Source organism: Carcharhinus amblyrhynchos, chromosome 35, assembly GCF_965287045.1.
Source record: "Carcharhinus amblyrhynchos chromosome 35, sCarAmb.v2.hapA, whole genome shotgun sequence".
NCBI lineage: Eukaryota > Metazoa > Chordata > Chondrichthyes > Carcharhiniformes > Carcharhinidae > Carcharhinus > Carcharhinus amblyrhynchos.
The window spans coordinates 17009113-17027053 of NC_137358.1; the positions used below are offsets into that span (position 1 = coordinate 17009113).

The window sequence follows — 17941 nt, forward strand, 5'->3', positions numbered from 1 at the left end:
GGAAAATGCAGAGGAGGAAGTTAGCCTCATACACTGCGTGCCTAGAGCAGCAAGGTATGCAAACGACAAGGTACTTCATGTTTGGTGGGAAGCTGCCAGCAGCAGTGGTGCCAAGAATCAGGACATTTGTCTTCAACATTTCTTTCTTTGCTTAAATCAAAGAATTCAAAAGTATTTGAAGTACAGTCAACAGCCTGAGAATAACCAATACAGGGGGGGTCGCACCCAGGAGAAATGCAAGTTCAAAGAAGCAGAATGCTTCATGTGTGGGAGAAGAGAGCATGTAAGTCACAAGTGCAGAAACGAGCAAGGCCTGCCCAGTATAAGTAGGGTACATAACCCAGCTCCACTGCGCAGTATGGAGAATTGTTCAGAAGGTGAACCAAGCACTTTGTCAGTGAATAACATAAAGGTGGCAGGCTAGCCCCAGTTACTGTGGGGTTATTGGTGAATGGCCATCCACTGAAGATGGAGGTGGACACTAGGGGTCTCAGCCATGGTCGATGGAGAACATGCATATTGGTATCTCCAAGGTGGGGTTCAGCCCATGAGGCTGAAGTACACTGCAGCCAAGTTAGTCTTTTACATTGCTGAAGCTATTCGCATTGTGGCAACGACCATGACTCCGGTAAAGTACAGACAGCATTTGACTAATATTGATGGGGTTTGGACCAAGGACTGACTTTGATGCAGCGTGACTGGCTCCAGGAGATTAAGTTAAATGGCTGGAAGTTGAACAATAAATGAGGGAGTGGAGGAATTTGGGAATAGTATTGGGTGGGTAGATTTGAGCCAGAAGGCCAACACTGAACCTTATTGAGTTATGGAGCAGGCGACAAATGGCCAACCTTTTATGTTCTGTTGTACTCAGGCGGGAGTTGCTATGAAGACCAGGAGAAAGAGAGGCAGCAGTCAGTGCTTTGATTGGTATTTGAGTCAATTGCTTTAGGTTTTGGGTTTCAGTGTGCGTGCATGAGTGCTGCAGTTCAGATTATTTTCCTTTTGCTGTTGGATCAGTTTACCTGCAGCCATTCAAGACAGACAAAGGATCAGCTGCTAGTGTTTTCTTCAGTATTACTACCTCTTTGCCAAGTGGAAGACATCAGGAGAGGGTGCGATTTTGGCTTGAGTTTCTTTCGTGAACTTGGCTTTAATGAAAGTTCATGGGGTGGTGGAGCGGGGAGAAGTCGCAGAATAAGCTGCAAGGGCAAGTAGAGGAAGAAAGTAAACTACCACGAGAATCTTGGGTTTGTATTTCAGATGTCACTGATCAAGCCTGTCCCTGAGACAGGGCTATCTGGAAGTCTGTGTCCCCTATCCACAGATACATTGCCTCGTGCACAGTGGGGGAAATGCAAAACCCGGATGAGCCCAATCAGTTCTTGGTCTTCACTCGGGAATTAAGCATGGTGGCACAGTGGTTAGCACTGCTGCCTCACAGCACCAGGGACCCGGGTTCGATTCCTAGCTTGGGTCACTGTCTGTGTGGAGTTTTACAGGTGTCTGCGTGTGGTTTCCTCCCATAGTCCAAAGATTCTGCAGTTTGGGTGCATTGGCCATGCTAAATTCTCCCTTGCCAGAGTGTGGCAACTAGGGGATTTTCACAGTAACTTCATTGCAGTGTTAATGTAAGCCTATTTGCGACACTAATAAATAAACTTGAAATTGACTGACTAATTTCGAGCTGGACACACCACTCGACGCTTTTTTTCAGTAATGTAGATCGACTGGAGAAGTTGGAGCTGTTTTTCTTACATGAGAGAGATGGTTGGAAGGAGATTTGATAGAGGATGGATAACAAATTATGAGGAGTCTGGAAAGAGTAGAGGGAGAAATTATTTCCAGTGGTGGACTGATCTAAGAGGGGCGCAGATTTAAGATAATTGGGAAAAGTAGCAATGGCAGCCCAAAGAGAACATTTTCACGTGGCGAATGGTTAAGGTTTGGAATATCCTGTCCACATTGAAGCAGGAACTAGATTATCTGAAAGAGGAGAATGTGCAACATTACAGGGTTAAGGTGGGGGGGGGAATGGTTTTAGGTACATTGCTTATTCGGAGAGCAGGTGAAGACACAATGGCCTCCTGTACCATAACAATTGTGAACATTCCTGATTAGGGAAGGGAGAGGCAGCAGCTCCTGGCAGGAATGTAGTGAACTGGCAGCTAGTGGCATAGCAGCTGGTCTATCACACCCCATGGTGGCTGGAGGATTGTCACTGAGGCTTTCACACCCCGCCCCACAGCTATGCCCTCTCCTGGGAGAGGCAAAAATCAATCCAGGTTAGAGAAGGGAATGAAAGCTGTGGACAGTTCCCTCAGGTGATTGAAACCAGTCACTGAGACCACATGCATCAAGTGTTACCTACATTGACAGGGAGGTGGTGGTGGTACAGTGGTGTTGTCACTGGGCTAGATGGTGAAATTTGAATTAAATAAAAATTTTAAATTCAGGGTCGAATGATGACCATGAAACCATTGCCGATCTGGTTCACTAATACTGCTTAGGTAAGGAAATCTGCCATCCTTACCTGGTCTGGCCTACATGTGACTCCAGAGCCACAGCAATGCGGTTGACTCTAAAACACTGCTCAGTTCAAAGGCAATTTGAATGGGCAAAAAATGGTGTGTGTGCACGCGCGCGTGCTCCTACTCTCTTTTCAGTGACTCCTGCCTTTTAGCTGATTTTCTCAATCGCCAAATAGCTTGCTAAGCTTTTGCTATCTAGTCCTACGTGGGCAGAATGAAATATTTGGAAAGAACGGGAGAATAATAAGTTTACTTTATTTATTAGTCACAAGCAGGGCTAACACTTAACACTGCAATGAAGTTACTGTGAAATTCCCCTAGTCACCACATTCTGGCGCCTGTTCGGGTTAATGCACCCTAACCACGTCTTTCACACTGTGGGAGGAAACTGGAGCACCTGGAGGAAACCCACATGGACACGGGGAAAATGTGCAGACTCCACACAGACAGTGACCCAATCCAGGAATCAAACCTTGTCACTGTGAGGTAGCAGTGCTAGCCTCACAGTGACAAGGTTGTCATTGAAAGATTTCCTATTCTCTGGTTTAATCTGACAGGATTAGGATATTGCACCTCTCTGAATTCCATTGGCCAAGGTGGCTAGACTCTGCAATCTCCGCCCTAAACCTCTCCACCTTTCTGTCTCTTTCCTCAAGATGCTCACTAAAACTTGCCTCTTTGACCAAGCTTTCCGGTCACCTGGCCTAATAACATCTTATGTGCGTAGTATCAAATTAAACGCCTAAACTAATCCCAATTGCCCACATTTGGCCCATATCCCTCTATACCCGTCATACCCATGTAACTATCTAAATGCTTTTTGAAAAATAAAACTGTACCTGCCTCTACTACTACCTCTGGCAGCTCGTACCAGACACTCACCATCCTCTGTGTGAAAAAATTGCCCCTCTGGACACTTTTTTGTATCCCGCTCCTCTCACCTTAAACCTATGCCTTTTAGTTTTAGACTCTCTTGTGCGACAAAATTCCCCAATGTATTTTAAGTCCAGTCCATTTGGGTGGCATGGTGGCACAGTGTCAGGATTCAGTTCTGGCTCCTGGTCTCTGTCTGTACGGAGTCTGCATGTTCTCCCCGTTTCTGCGTGGGTTCCCTCCAGTTTCCTCCCACGTTCCATAAATGTGTGCGTTGGGACGATTGGCCATTGGAGTAGCACCTAACCACGTTTTGAAGAATTTGTGCTCTTCCCTGCCAGAGGCAGAGAGAGGGGAACTCTGGCAAGTGAGGGATAAGTCAATCCTGAACAGCGACTTTTCATAACTTCTAACTGGGTGGGTCCCATGAGCTAATTTTCCGCATGGCAGGGCCATACTACACTCATTATAATCGCCTAAATCAAGATTGTGTGTGTGTGTGTGTGTGTGTGTGTGTGTGTGTGTGTGAGAGAGAGAGAGCTAATATAGTTGTTCTGTTCTATTGTGACACCCTGGAAACATTTCTGAGTTACTGACACCTTGTTCTGTTCCTATCCTGACAGTGGGTAAGTGTGGAATCCACTGTGGTTTGTGCCCTTATCCACTTATTCTGTGACATTTGTTTTTTAGTTGATGACTTTTGTTGTCAAATAGCTTGCAGATGCTGGAATCTGAAATAAAAGCAAAAAATGCTGGAAAATCTCAGCAGGTCTGACAGTATCTGTTGAGAGAGAACAGATGTGGAGATGCCGGCATTGGACTGGCTTAAACACAGTAAGAAGTCTCTCAACACCAGGTTAAAGTCCAACAAGTTTATTTGGCAGCAAACACCACTAGCATTCAGGGCTCATTAGGTGACAAAGGGGCAGAGTCCTGAAAGCTCGTGGCATTTGCTACCAAATAAGCCTGTTGGACTTCAACCTGGTGTTGAGAGACTTTTACTGAGAGAGAATAGAGCCAGTGTTTGAGTCTGAATGCCAGATCTGCTGAGATTTTTCAGCATTTCCTGTTTTTTTGTTTTCGCTTGCCACCTCTCACTGTTTAGATCTACAGGCAGAATGGCCAGTTAAACACAGTAGTTCAGGAAAATATTAGCTGTGCGAACAGTATCCCTCCCCTCAGGGCTAGTGACTGGGAGTGGAAAGGAAAATGCTGAATGTTAAACTGCTATGTACTTTGACAAATTCAGATCTTCCCTTTCTAAGTACTCTAAATCTGGTTGTACTCTTGAGGTATTCGGCTGAATGCAAAGGGACAGCTGCAGAGAACAACTTTACAAACAGTTTGTTTTTAATTTGGATTATGTTTCCTCCTCACCAATTTTTTTTCTGTCTTTTTAAATTCTTACGTTTGTTCCATCCTTTTAGCCAAAGAAATGGTGTTGGCCTTTTTTTTGCAATGTTTCTCTACCGCAAAACTGAAGTACTCCAGATTGCAGTCCCTACCATACCCACAGAGCTATTTTTTTTAAAAAAGTTTATTTATTTATGAGTCTCACAAGTAGGCTTACCTTAACACTGCAATGAAGTCGCTGTGAAGATCCCCTAGTCGCCACACCCCGGTGCCTGTTCGGGTACACTGAGGGAGAATTTAGCATGGCCAATGCACCGAACCAGCACGTCTTTCGGACTGTTGGACATTTTTCCAGCTCCACACGGACACGGGGAGGTAAATTTGTCCAAGTCCGTGGATCGGGTGTGTTTATTTGGTGAGGGACAGCCAACGTCTGAAGAAGTTTCCTGGGGCAGGAAGGAGGGGGATGGGATGGGAGTGGAGAGGAACACTGTAGATGATGGAGTTCAGTTAGCATCACCTTCAGTAATGACCCTAACCTTTGTGTTATCCCCACAGTGCCATGACAAAAATCATAAACTATAAATCTCACATATTTCTAATAAAAAAAAATGAGGAGATATGCAGAATGGGTGGGGAGGTGGATTTGAGACCAGGTAGACATTAGCCGTGATCTGATTGTCGGAGCAAGAGAATACGTCCTTCAGTGAAACCCTGGTTGATTTGGTTCCCGCACCGTGTTGGATCAACGCTGTGGCTAATCTCTCACAGTGACCCAAGGCGGGAATTGAACCCAGGCTCCTGGTGCTGTGAGGTAGCAGTGCTAACCACTGCGCCACCGTGCTGGCCCTCTTTGTGTCTTTATTTAGTTATTTAACACATAGGAGATAGAAGTGGACCATTCAGCCCTTCCAGGTTGCTCGGCCAATCAGTAAGGTGACGACTGATCTACCTGGGGTAGAGTTTCCCATCCTATCCTCGTATCCCTCAATTCCCTTAGTATCCCAACATCTGCCTTGAATAAAAACAATGACTTAGCATCCATAGCTCCATGGGATTGAGAATTTCAAAGGTTTTGAACCCTGGCTGAGGAAATCTCTTGCTCCTAAATGGCCAGCCCCTTTTAGTTCTGAGGTTGAGTTTGAGATTTCGCCCATCCTGGAGAAACATCCTCCCAGCATCCAGCCTGTTAAGAGCCAGGATTTACTTTGAGGTGATTTTTCACCAGGGCAGCATGTCAGCTTAGCAGCTGGACTAAGCTGTTGTTTAAAGAATGGGAGCAGCTAACCGGGATTTCTGCTCCCCTGGAGGGAGGTATTATGAGAGTTGGGATTGTGTGCATGTATCTCAGACAGCATGAGGATAGGATTGGGTGTGATTGTGATGCTTCGTGTAGTTGAATAGCCTGTAGATAACTTGTTACGTGTTACAGAGCACTTGGTGTTTCTCACAAATAGAGACCAAAGTGATCACAACTGTTAATTACTTCGACTGAAAGCTTTTTACTGACAGCAGAAAAATGGTTGCTTATGTTTTTCGCAAGAATGAACCACTGTGTGTCGGGTAACAAGATGAAAAACGAACCTTTTTTTAAAAAGTTTTATTCTGCAGGGGCGGACGAGGATAAGGAGAAGAATGTGGATGAAGCAGCCAGCAGCAACACAGCAGCGTCTGCCTCCCTCATGCCAACCATCTGGGATAAGACTATTCCCTACGATGGCGAGACCTTCCATCTCGAGTACATGGATCTAGATGAATTCCTGTTGGAAAATGGCATTCCAGACGGCCCGAGCCAGTTTGAGCTGCAGGATGAACTCCAGGATAGCCTGTTGCCAGTGGTGGAACTGGAAGGGAAGGCCTCGTCTCCTACACTGTCATCTCCTGTTTCTAGAAACGTGACGTATTCTGAATCGGATAGTAATGGTGGGTTCTGACTGAAGAAGTCCTTTTTAATCAAATCCTTTTTCATAGCTTGATCTGGGAGATAGAATCCCCACGGTACAGAAGGAGGCCATTCGGCCCATTGATTTGATTTGATTTATTATTGTCACGGGTATTAACATACAGTGAAAAGTATTGTTTCTTGCACGCTATACAAACAAAACATACTGTTCATAGGAATGGAGAGAGTGCAGAATGTAGTGTTACAGTCATAGCTAGGGTGTAGAGAAAGATCAGCTTAATGCAATGCAAGGTGAGTCCATTCAAAAGTCTGACGGCAGCAGGGAAGAAGCTGTTCTTGAGCTGGTTGGTACATGACCTCAGACTTTTTATCTCTCTCCCATCATCTTCTTTTGGGGAAAAAGAACATCTGGGGTACATGGGGTCCTTGATTATGCTGCATCTGTGGGAGGAGAATAGAGCCAATGTTACGAGTCTGGAATTGGATGACACTTTGCCAGTGCTGTAATGGAAAGGCTCATTCAGACTCGTAACGTTGGCTCTGTTCTCTCTCCACAGATGCTATCGGATCTGCTGAGATTTTCCACCCTTTTCCGTTTTTGTTTCATATTCCAACATCCACGGTATTTTGCTTTTATCTTGTGATAAGTTGTTTTTGCTTATCTAAACTGTTGACTAGGTGCTTGTTTAGGTTATTCTAATGCAAAATGAGAGAGGGCAAAATAAGTTATAATCTTCTCACAATGCGCACGGCTGTTTTATTTTTCTATAACAGATCTGTCCCTGTGCTCTCTCTCTCATTCTAGGAGGAGATGGGAGAAAGTCTGAACGGACCACTCCAAACTCTGTTGACGTGGATGCGGTTGATGTTCTGGTGAACTTTGAACCAGACCCAACTGACCTGGCTCTGTCCAGCGTTCCTGGGGGAGAGCTCTTCAATCCTCGGAAGCACAAGTTTAGTGAGGAAGAGCTCAAACCACAGCCCATGATTAAAAAAGCCAAGAAGGTCTACGTTCCGCCTGAGCAAAAGGTACATGTCCACCAACGTCTCTGCTGCCCGCTGCCTATAAAATGAAACTCTACGGGGGGGGGGGGGGTGGGGGGGGGGGGGAGGCTTGTGTTTGGCAGTTCTTGCTCCAGACCCCTCTCTCCATCTTTCACACGTCGATTTCGGGAAACCTAAAGCTTTTAAACTCTGGCCCTGAGGGGGGAAACACTGCTTTGTGATGGGGTTTGTTCAGATGGTTACCAAGGCCAGCAGGTTCGAGGTTTGATCACTGCACGTATATGGAGTCAATTGATCTTAGCTGGGGAGAATGTATGGGTGCTATTGTTGACCTCGATGTTTCCAGACCAACAAGGGGGAATTGGTTGCAGACATTCTCAGGCCCAGCGTACATCCAATACTGTTTCATGATCTATACTACACTATAAATGTCTTGAAGGCATGTATGTTCTCTGGTGAGCTACTGAAGCATCGTAAACATTTACGAAGCAGTGCTCTCAGAAGAGGAAGTTGAGAAAATTAGGAGGGGTTCTCTGAAAATGGACAGCACAGTCTTTCCGTTCTTAAGTTCCAGAATGATGGTGGGGGAGATAATAGATTGTACAGGGCATTGGTGAGGCTACACCTGGAGTTTGTGTGCAGTTTTGGTGTCCTTATCTGAGGAAAGATGTCCTTTCTATAGAAGGAGTCCAGCAAAGGTTTACCAGGCTGATTCCTGGGAGGGCAGGTCTGTCAGATGAGGAGAGATTAAGTCGGTTAGGATTATATTCATTGGAGTTTAGAAGAGTGAGAGGGGATCTCATAGAAACTTATAAAATTCTAACAAGGTTACGTAAGATAGATTCAGAAAGAATGTTCCCAGTGGTGGGGGGAGTCCGGAACTCGAAGTCATAGTTTGAGGATCAGGGGTAAACCTTTTAGAATTGAAGTGAGGAGGAATCTCTTCACCCAGAGGGTGGTGAATGTGTGAAATTCATTACCACTGAAGGTAGTTGAAGCCAAAACATCTGATTTCAAGAAGAAATTAGATATAGTTTTGTGAAGGGGAGCTCATATCTCCCTAACTTAATAGGGTTTTCGGGTTTTGTGAAGGGGAGATCAAAACTTGATTGAGTTTTTCAAGAAAGTGACGAAGGTGATTGAGGGTAGGGTAGTAGATGTTGTCCACACGGACTTCAGTAAGGCCTTTGACAAGGTGCCTCATGGCAGACTGGTGCAGAAGGTGAAGCCACATGGAATCAGAGGTGAGCTGGCAAGGTGGATACAGAACTGGCTTGGTTATAGAAGACAGAGGGTGACAGTGGAAGGGTGTGTTTCTGAATGGAGGGCTATGACACGTGGCGTTGCTTAGGGATCAGTGCTGGGACCTTTGCTGTTTGTAATATATATAAATGATTTGGAGGAAAATGTAATTGGTTTGATTACTAAGTTTGCGGACAACACAAAGGTTGGTGGATTTGCATATAGCGATGAGGACCATTAGAGAATACAGCAGGATATAGATCGATTGGAGGCTTGGGCAAAGAGATAGCGTTTAATCTGACAAATGTGAGGTAATGCATTTTGGAAGGTCTAATACAGATAGGAAATGTACAGTAAATGGTACAACCCTTAAGAGTATTGATAGGCAGAGGGACCTGGGTGTACAGGTACACAGGTCACTGGAAGTGGCAACACAGGTGGAGAAGGTAGTCAAGAAGGCATTTGGCTTGCTTGTCTTCATTGGCCAGGGCATTGATTTTAAAAATTTACAAGTCATGTTGCAGTATAATAGAACCTTAATTAGGCCGCACTTGGAATATTGTGTTCACCTTCTGGTCATCACACTACCAGAAAGATGCAGAGGCTTTGGAGAAAAGATTTACCAGGATGTTGCCTGATATGGAGGGCATTAGCTATGAGGAAAAGTTGGAGAAACTTGGTTTGTTGTCACTGGAATGACAAAGGTTGAGGGGCGACCTGATAGAAGCCTACAAGATTGTGAGGAGCTTTCCCCAGGGTGGAAGAGTCAGTTACTAAGGAGCATAGGTTTAAGGTGCGAGGGGCAAGGGTTATAGGAGATGTACGAGGCAAGTGTTTTAGAGGGTGGTGGGTACCTGGAACTCACTGCCGAGAGAGGTAGTGAAAGTAGATATGAATGTGAGTTTTAAGGGGCAACTGGACAAATACATGAATAGGATGGGAATAAAGGGATATGGGCCTCGGAAGGGTAGCGGGTTTTAATTCAGTTGGGCAGCGTGGTCAGTGCAGGCTTGGAGGGCCGAAGGGCCTGTTCCTGTGCTGTAATTTTCTTTGTTCTTTTATGTAGCTCTTAGGGCCAAAGAGATCGAGGGATATGGGAGGAAGGGGGGGGTGGTCAGGATATTGAATTTGATGATCAATCATGATCATAATGAATGGCGGAGCAGGCTCGAAAGAGCAAGTGACCTACTCCTCCTCCTAGTTTCTATGTACAGCACAGGAGGAGGCCGCTTGGCCCATCATGCCAATGTTGGCTGTTTGAAAGAGCTATCCAATTAGTCTCACACCCCTGGCCTTTCCCCAGAGCCTTGCATTGATCATGTGAACCCTACTCCAGAAACTTGAGCACACAATTTAGGCCACTGCCTCACACAGGGAGTGCTGCAGTGTCCGAGGTGCTGTCTTTCAGATGAGGCGTGACCCTTGTGCAGATGCACCTTGAGGATTCCAAGGCATTAATCTAAAGGATTTATTCCAGTGCTTGGCCAACACCAGGTTAATTTATCATTCATCTCATTCTGCTTGTGAGATCTGGCTGTGTGTAGGTTGTTTTGTAGACAAGTCCAGGAGCTAAACCCACACTTAATAAGTAATTTGACTGTGAGCAACTTTGGAACAATGTGATCAAGTATAGTACTTATATAACAGGTTTTTTTAATCGCTTCAGTAAGCAGTTAGGCAGCTCCCATTCTCCTTGTGCCCTGGGGCCTGCTAAAGGGAGAAGTGTCAGCTAGGTTTCTTGTCCCTGGTTTGTTATCCAGGAACCACCACTCTACTGTCCCCACTAGAAATTACGTCCGTGTTGTGAAGTGCCCTTTTGCATTTTCTTTCCTCCCCACGCTTTTATAGAGTCCATGCTGTGCATAATGAGGCCATTTAGCCCATCGAGCCTGCACCAACAAGAATCCCATTCAGGCCCTGTCCCATAACCCCTCCTATTTACCCTGCTACTCCCTCTGACACGAAGGAACAGTTTAACATGGCCAATCCACCTAACTTGGACTATGGGAGGAAACTGGAGCCCCCGGAGGAAACCCATGCAGATGCAAGGAGAACGTACAGATTCCACACAGACAGTGACCCAGGGCTGGACTTGAACCCAGGCTCCTGGCACTGAGGCAGCAGTGCTAACCACCGTGTCACTTACTTATGCTGTTACTTATTTACCTCCTAACTGAAGAGGGTAGCGCGGTGGCGCAGTGGTTAGCACTGCTGCCTCACAGCACCAGGGACCCAGGTTTAATTACAGCCTCGAATCACTTTACGTGGAGTTTGCACCTTCTCTCTGTGTCTGCGTGGGTTTCCTTCGGGTGCTCCGGCTTCCTCCTGCAGTCCAAAAATGTGTGGGTTGGCCACGCTAAATTGCCCCTTAGTGTCAGGGAGGTTAGCAAGGTAAATACATGGGGTTCTGGGGACTGGGCCTGGGTGCGGGGAGGGAAATTGCTGTCAGTGCAGGCTTGATGGGGCGTGGCTTGGGGTGGGGGGGGGGGGTGGGGTTGCTGTTGATGCAGACTCGATGGACCAAGTGGCCTCCTTTTGTACTGAAGGGATTCTATGAACAACTGTAGTTTCTGTCTGTCTATTTATACTTCTTTTGATCCAGCCAGGAGGAAGAACTAAGTGTCCCTTCATATCAATCATATTATGTAAAAACCTGTCGGCACGGTTTTGTGGATTTAGCGCAAGAAGAGACATGTTAGTGAAACGCTGACAGGTTACCAGAAGAAGTTGGCACTTTCCTTTTTAAGGGGCAGAGAAATGTGTTTTCCTTTTACGTTTGCGATAACGGCCTGTGTGTCATGTCGCCCCCCACCCCCACACACACACACACACACACACACACACACACACCTCGTGGAACGTGAACATGTTCTGCTTTTTTTCTCCTCGAGGATGATCGATACTGGGCCAGGCGTAAGAAGAACAACGTGGCGGCGAAGCGTTCTCGAGATGCCCGGAGACTGAAGGAGAATCAGATCACGGTGCGAGCTGCCTTTCTGGAGAGAGAGAACTCCGCCCTGAGGCTGGAGGTGGTTGAATTGCGCAAGGAAGTGGCACGATACAAAACCATCATCTCCAAGTACCGGGACCTGTAAGAGATCTGGGGAGCCCAAGGTGGGGTGGTCGAGGGCAGTGTAAAAAAAAATTATCCCTAAAGGGACTGTTTCAAAAGAGCACAGCTAACTCCTCTTAGTCACCCCACCCCTTCACCCAAAAGACAAGTTAAATGGCTTTTAAACTGAACAGTCAGGTATATTTATTCTCGTTCTCCCATCTTTATATTAGAATGAATAAATTGCAATAAATCTTCCTTCTCTTTTGGATGAATATCAGGGTCTGGTTGTTCAGGTAGACAGTAAGCACTTGACGGGGAGTTTGAGATCTGAACTTAAGTGGGCCTGGAGTCACTGAAACCAACCCTTTGGCGTACTGAGCTGCTTCTAATAGACATGTCCTTCGTGCTGAAGGAGCTCGACCACAACCTTTCCGGTATCCACGTCCCACAGAATAAAAAACTGGAATGAGCCCTTTCAGAGGAGAAAATAGGACTAGAATAGAAGCAGGAGTTGGCCCCTTGAAATGAAGGGAAAATACTGCGGGTGCTGGAATCTGAAACAAAATGCTGGAGAAACTCAGGCTCTTGACAGAGGGTCATCCAGACTCGAAACATTGGCTCCATTCTCTCTGCTGTCAGACCTGCTGAGATTCTCCAGTATGTTTTTTCTGTTTTTGATGGCATCTTGAGCTTGCTGTGCCATCCTGTAAGATCACAGCCACATTCCTGCCTTATCTCTCCCCACCCCAGCTCCCAATTTCCTAAAGTGTCCAGTAATCCATCTCGTGATTGATGGCTCAGAGAGGTTTACAGCATGGAGACAGGACCTTCACCCAACTTGTCCGTACTGTCCAGTTTTTAAACCCCTAAGCTAATCCCAGTTGACCGCATTTGGCCCATATCCTTCTATACCCGTGTAACTGTCTAAATGCTTTTTAAAAGACAGAACTGTACCCGCCTCTACCATTACCTCAGGCAACTTGTTCCAGACACTCACCACCCTCTGAGTGGAAAAAATGGCTCATTGTGATCTATTTACATTATCCTGGCCAGAGTGCCAATTTATTCCTCCCCTCCGCCTTCCCATGTTTGTCTTTTTCCCCTCAACCTGTGTAAGGGATGTGCGGAACCAATGCAGTTCCGAAATGAGTACACTTTGTCCGCCATCGCACATACCTTCTTCTCGCCCTGACACTTAGTTTTAAAACGTACTTTGCACTGTTAATGGGTCTCAGATTCCCACCAGCTAAACGCTTGGCTTGGGAAGGGTGGCGCAGGGTGTGCCTGGAAAACCCTGGGGCAGATTCAGAGAGCTGGATCAACAGGCACAGCAGCAGGCTCCATTGCAGATCTTTCCAGGTTTACTTTCCCCTTCTTAAAGCCGTCATGTTGTAAGACACCCTTTTAACTTTGCTGGTTGAGAGGTGGGGTCAGTTGGAGGGGTGGGGGAGATTTAAAGTGGGAAGTTAACTTTACTGACTGGCAGTGGCACTGGCCTTACCTCATCCCCTTTTATTTCGAGTGACGTGCGAGATTTAGAATGATTTAACTGAGATAATCTTTCTTCCCCTCTGGAATGGACAGACAGACCCCCATTGAGGCAAATAATATAAACAAGTAGAAACTCGACTTTTGAGAACATAAGAAGTAGGAGCAGGAGTGGGCCATCTAGCCCCTTGAGCCTGCCCTGCCATTCAGTAAGATCATGGCTGATCTTGTAGTGGTTCACTTCCACTTTTCTGCCTGCTCCCCATAACCCTTAATTTCCTTGTCTACCAGAAATCTATCCACCTGTGACTTAAACATACTCAACGAGGTAGCTTCCACCGCACCAATGGGCAGAGAATTCCAGAGATTCACCACCCTCTGATAAGTTGTTCCTCCTCAACTCTGTTCTAAACTGACTCCCCCTTATTTTGAGGCTGTGCCCTCTAGTTCTTAAATGTTTGTAATATAAATGTGTTGTATCATTTATACTTTCGGTCCTGATTCCTTTGTTGCCTAAACTTCTTTTCTGCCTCCATACCTTTTTTTGGGCTGTGGGGTTTCCAGCTGCTGTCAGTGTGGACCTGCTTTTAACCATCCTGGTATCCAATGGGGTTTCCAACATTCGCTGCTCAAGGCACATTTTATTTAGCATATTATTTTAACAATTGTTCCTCTGTAATTTGAATCCAGTTTGCTTCTCCCCACCCACCTGCCCCTCTTCCCCTTGGAGCCTTAGAAAGTTGACGATTATAGAGTCACAAAGGTTTACAACATGGAAACAGGTCCTTCGGCCCAACATGTCCATGCTGCCCTTTTTGTTTTAACCACTAAGCTTGGCCCATATCCCTCTATACCATCGTACCCATGTAACTGTCCCAACACTTCTTAAAAGACAAAATTGTAGCCGCCTCTACCACTACCTCTGGCAACTCGTTCCAGGCACTCACCACCCTCTGTGTGAAAGAATTGCCCGTCTGGATCTCCCCCCTCACCTTAAACCTATGCCCTTTAGTTTTAGACTCCCCTACCTTTGGGAAAAGGTATTGACTATCTAGTTGATCTGTGCCCTTCATTTTATTGACCTCTATAACATCACCCCTCAGTCTTCTACACTCTGAAGAAATAAGTCCCAGTCTGTCCAGCCTCTCCTTTATAACTCAAACCATCGTGTCCCGGTAGCATCCTAGTAAATCTTTTCTGATCTTGTGGGATACAGAAAATACTACCCTTGCACAAAATGAGATCTCCTGTAACCGTTAAAAGGAAAGTGATGCTTTTTCTGCTTTGACAGATTGCTATTTGACGAGCCAATAGATGTTGCTGCACATTGCCCTCAAATTGCTAGCGCATTAATCAGAGATGTACCATTCTAATCCTATTTGAGATATTAGTTTTAAACTTGGCTTTTAGACTAGAGCAATGCTTGCATTGCCCAGGAATCAGGATGGAGTTCCTCTTCAAATGGCCTTTCCTTTTAAAAAGAAGTGATTTGTTATGGGTGGACGATCAGTCTCGCACTGCGTCACGACCCCAGTGAATCGGGGCCAGTGGACAAGGGACAAATAGGTCGGGACTCACCGATGTAATACAGTTGCCATTTTTTATTCTGTCCTTGTTATTGTTCAGATTATAGCTGAAACGGCCCAAGTAAATGTGGCAAATGAGAAGTTGTGTTAAATTCGTACTGAACCTTTGCTAGATGATGTTTAGAACATTATACACACTTCCGGACTCCACATGTGAGTAGCACAGTGGTTAGTAGTGCTGCCTCGCAGCGCCAGGGACCCGGTTTCGATTCCTTGATTGGATATTTACCAAATCTCTCAGCCCCATCTCTTTTCCTCATCGACAGCCTCCAGCCCACATTTATTCTGCGTCGTCTCCAGCTAAATTTCCACCCTTCGTGTCCGATCCCTCTGTTATTTCAGATTCAGTGTTTAAATAGTGAATCTTGCTGAAAAAAGAGACATGCTGTTGAAGTTTCTTGTCTTGCACTCAACAGGACAGACCCAAGAACAGCAAATTTCAAAGGGAACAATTTGTACTGCATGAGAAGATTGGTTGACAAGTGGGACTCTGGGACTCTGATAGAGGCACTGCCGTAGAGAATCCACCCCCCCCCCACCAGGGAGCAGTTAATGATCAAGTTATGCATTTAAACAAAGCTTGTTACTTTAACTGTTTTCTGTTGCATTCTTCATGCTAGTGCCTCCATTGCGCCTGCTCCTCCGTATGGCACCTTTCCATGTGAGCGCAGGAATTGTAATTCCAGCCTCTTTTCCCCTCCTCCTTCCCACAGTCCAGTGCCCCGAACACCCCTTGCCACTGGGGCAATGATTCAGTGTTGCTGCTTTCAGTTTTCTGTACTGTATTTGCTGCTCCCAATGTGGCCTACTCACCACTGGAGAGGCGCAAACACAGATTAGGGACTGCTTTACCGTTCAGAGTGCACGCGTGACCCTGAGCTTCCAGCTGCTTGTGTCATTTTAAATTTCCATTCCCTCAGCTCTCTGTCACATACACAGCCCCCAGTAAAGCTCAACACCGAGTTCAACAATTTCCAATCATAGCCACTGCTCCCATTTGTTTCAGACACTATCTGTTGGTGATTCTGCTTTTCCCACTTACATCTCCCCCGATCCATCTTTTGTCCTTGTGTCTGTCGACCTTGCCAACTTGTTTTTACCTTGCACGGTGGTTAGCACTGCTGCCTCACGGCGCCAGGCACCACGTTCGATTCCCGGCTCGGGTCACTGTCTGTGTGGAGTTTGCACGTTCTCCCCGTGTCTGCGTGGGTTTCCTCCGGGTGTGCCGGTTTCCTCCCACAGTCCAAAGATGTGCGGGTTAGGTGGATTGGCCATGCTAAACTGCTTCTTAGTGTCAGGGACTTGCTAGGGTAAATACATGGGGTTATGGAGATGGGGCTGGTTGGGAGTGCAGACTTGATAGGCAGGATGGCCTCCATCTGCACTATAGGGATTCTATGAACATCCCTTTTGTCATGTAACCTCTCCTGCCTCCCATCCTATCACTGACCTTTTTCGTCCTTTCTGCCTCTCTCCCACTTCTACTCACCTTTAACTTCCTCCAGTTCTGATGGAGGGTCATGGACGTGAAATGTTAACTCCGTTTCCCACAGATGCTGCCTGAGCTGCTGAGTATTTCTGTTTTAATCTGGCAGCAGTGTGTGTCGATTGGGTAGGGGGGGAGATTCCTGTGGAGCACAAACACTGGCATGGGCCGGATGGGCTGAATGGCCACATGCTGCACTCAGAGTGCTTTATGCACTTCGTAAATCACGGGCACCAGAATACCTTTGTGACTAACTTACACCGGTGGTTTTCATCAATTTTACTGCATTCATATTTATAATAGTCTCGAGTGCAGTGGGAAGGTGTTTCTGTGGAAGGTTTGTGGGGTGGCCAGACCTTTAATTTGAGGATTGAGTGTCCTCATCAGAATGAGAGAGGCTTAAATCATTCTTCTTTTTCTGTTTTAGAAGTTTTTGCAACTGTGTGTGTTTGTGTGCGCGCGCGTGCGCGCAGACTGTATATTTTTTGTATTCCAAATATTGGTGGGGGTGTTTCCCTTTCAGTCAAGATGAATCCAGTTGGGTGGTAATTTTCCCACCTTACCGATTTAGGCTCGGAGCACGATGGAGGAGGGACCAATGGTGGGGAGGGTGGTGGAAGGCTGGTTGGGGGGAGGGTGGGGGTGGTAGTAGGGGGACGGGTGGGGGGGGGGGGGGTGTTGCTGTTTAAGCTGGGAGACTGTGATGAATACAGGACTGCATCTGACCAGAGTTGGCAACCCTGCCCCGCAGAGGGGGGCGGTGGAGAATCCTGCCCCAGAATTGCTGCCATCGCACTGTGAAAGGAATCCTGCCCACATTCTGAGGTTGCTTTAGATGGTAGGGCATTCATCCCCTCGATGAGAAAGAGGCCTGACCCTGACCCCCCCCCCCAACCCCGGAATGAGCAGTAAAACGCCAGTCAGTGAGTGTGTGTGTGAAAGATAAAAGGCGTGGGGCAGCTGACTCTCCCATCTTCAGCACCTATTTTTTTTTTGGTGTTGAAATCGCGGTTATCTGTGAGCGTGTGGGGGGTAGTGGGGCCTTCCTGGACCCGCTGCTGCTAGTTTCCACCGGTGACTGCGAGTAAACTGGGTGGTTTTTTGAAAAGCTGGTTGTAATTAACGTATTAAAGGAAGAACGGCGATCACAATACTCGTACAGCCCCTTGCTGCAGATTTCTCGTTGCTCAGCTTTTAACAGCTTGCTTGAATAAAATGCTGTCAGTCTTTTCTAAAAAAAAACGAAGAAATTTTGTACCTGGAAGCTGTGTCCCAGTGCTGTCACTGCTTTTGTAGTTTGGGTTTTTGAACGCATCTGTTATGTAAACCTTCAGCACTGAAAGCATTTTATGCCGGGGAAGTTTGTGGGCCAGAATCAGCCATGTTCTCTGCCTCTCTGTTACTCAATATTAAGAGCTTAAG

At 46.4% G+C, this 17941-nt stretch overlaps 1 protein-coding gene across 1 annotated transcript; it reads left to right on the plus strand.

The window, feature by feature from the left end:
• Window positions 1–224: 224 nt before the first annotated feature.
• Window positions 225–17133, plus strand: tefa (TEF transcription factor, PAR bZIP family member a). Its single transcript, XM_080217778.1, has 4 exons — window positions 225–283; window positions 6366–6677; window positions 7463–7686; window positions 11796–17133. Exons 1-4 carry the CDS (start codon window positions 235–237, stop codon window positions 11997–11999), a joined length of 789 nt encoding a protein of 262 aa, XP_080073904.1. The 5' UTR covers window positions 225–234; the 3' UTR covers window positions 12000–17133.
• Window positions 17134–17941: the final 808 nt, after the last annotated feature.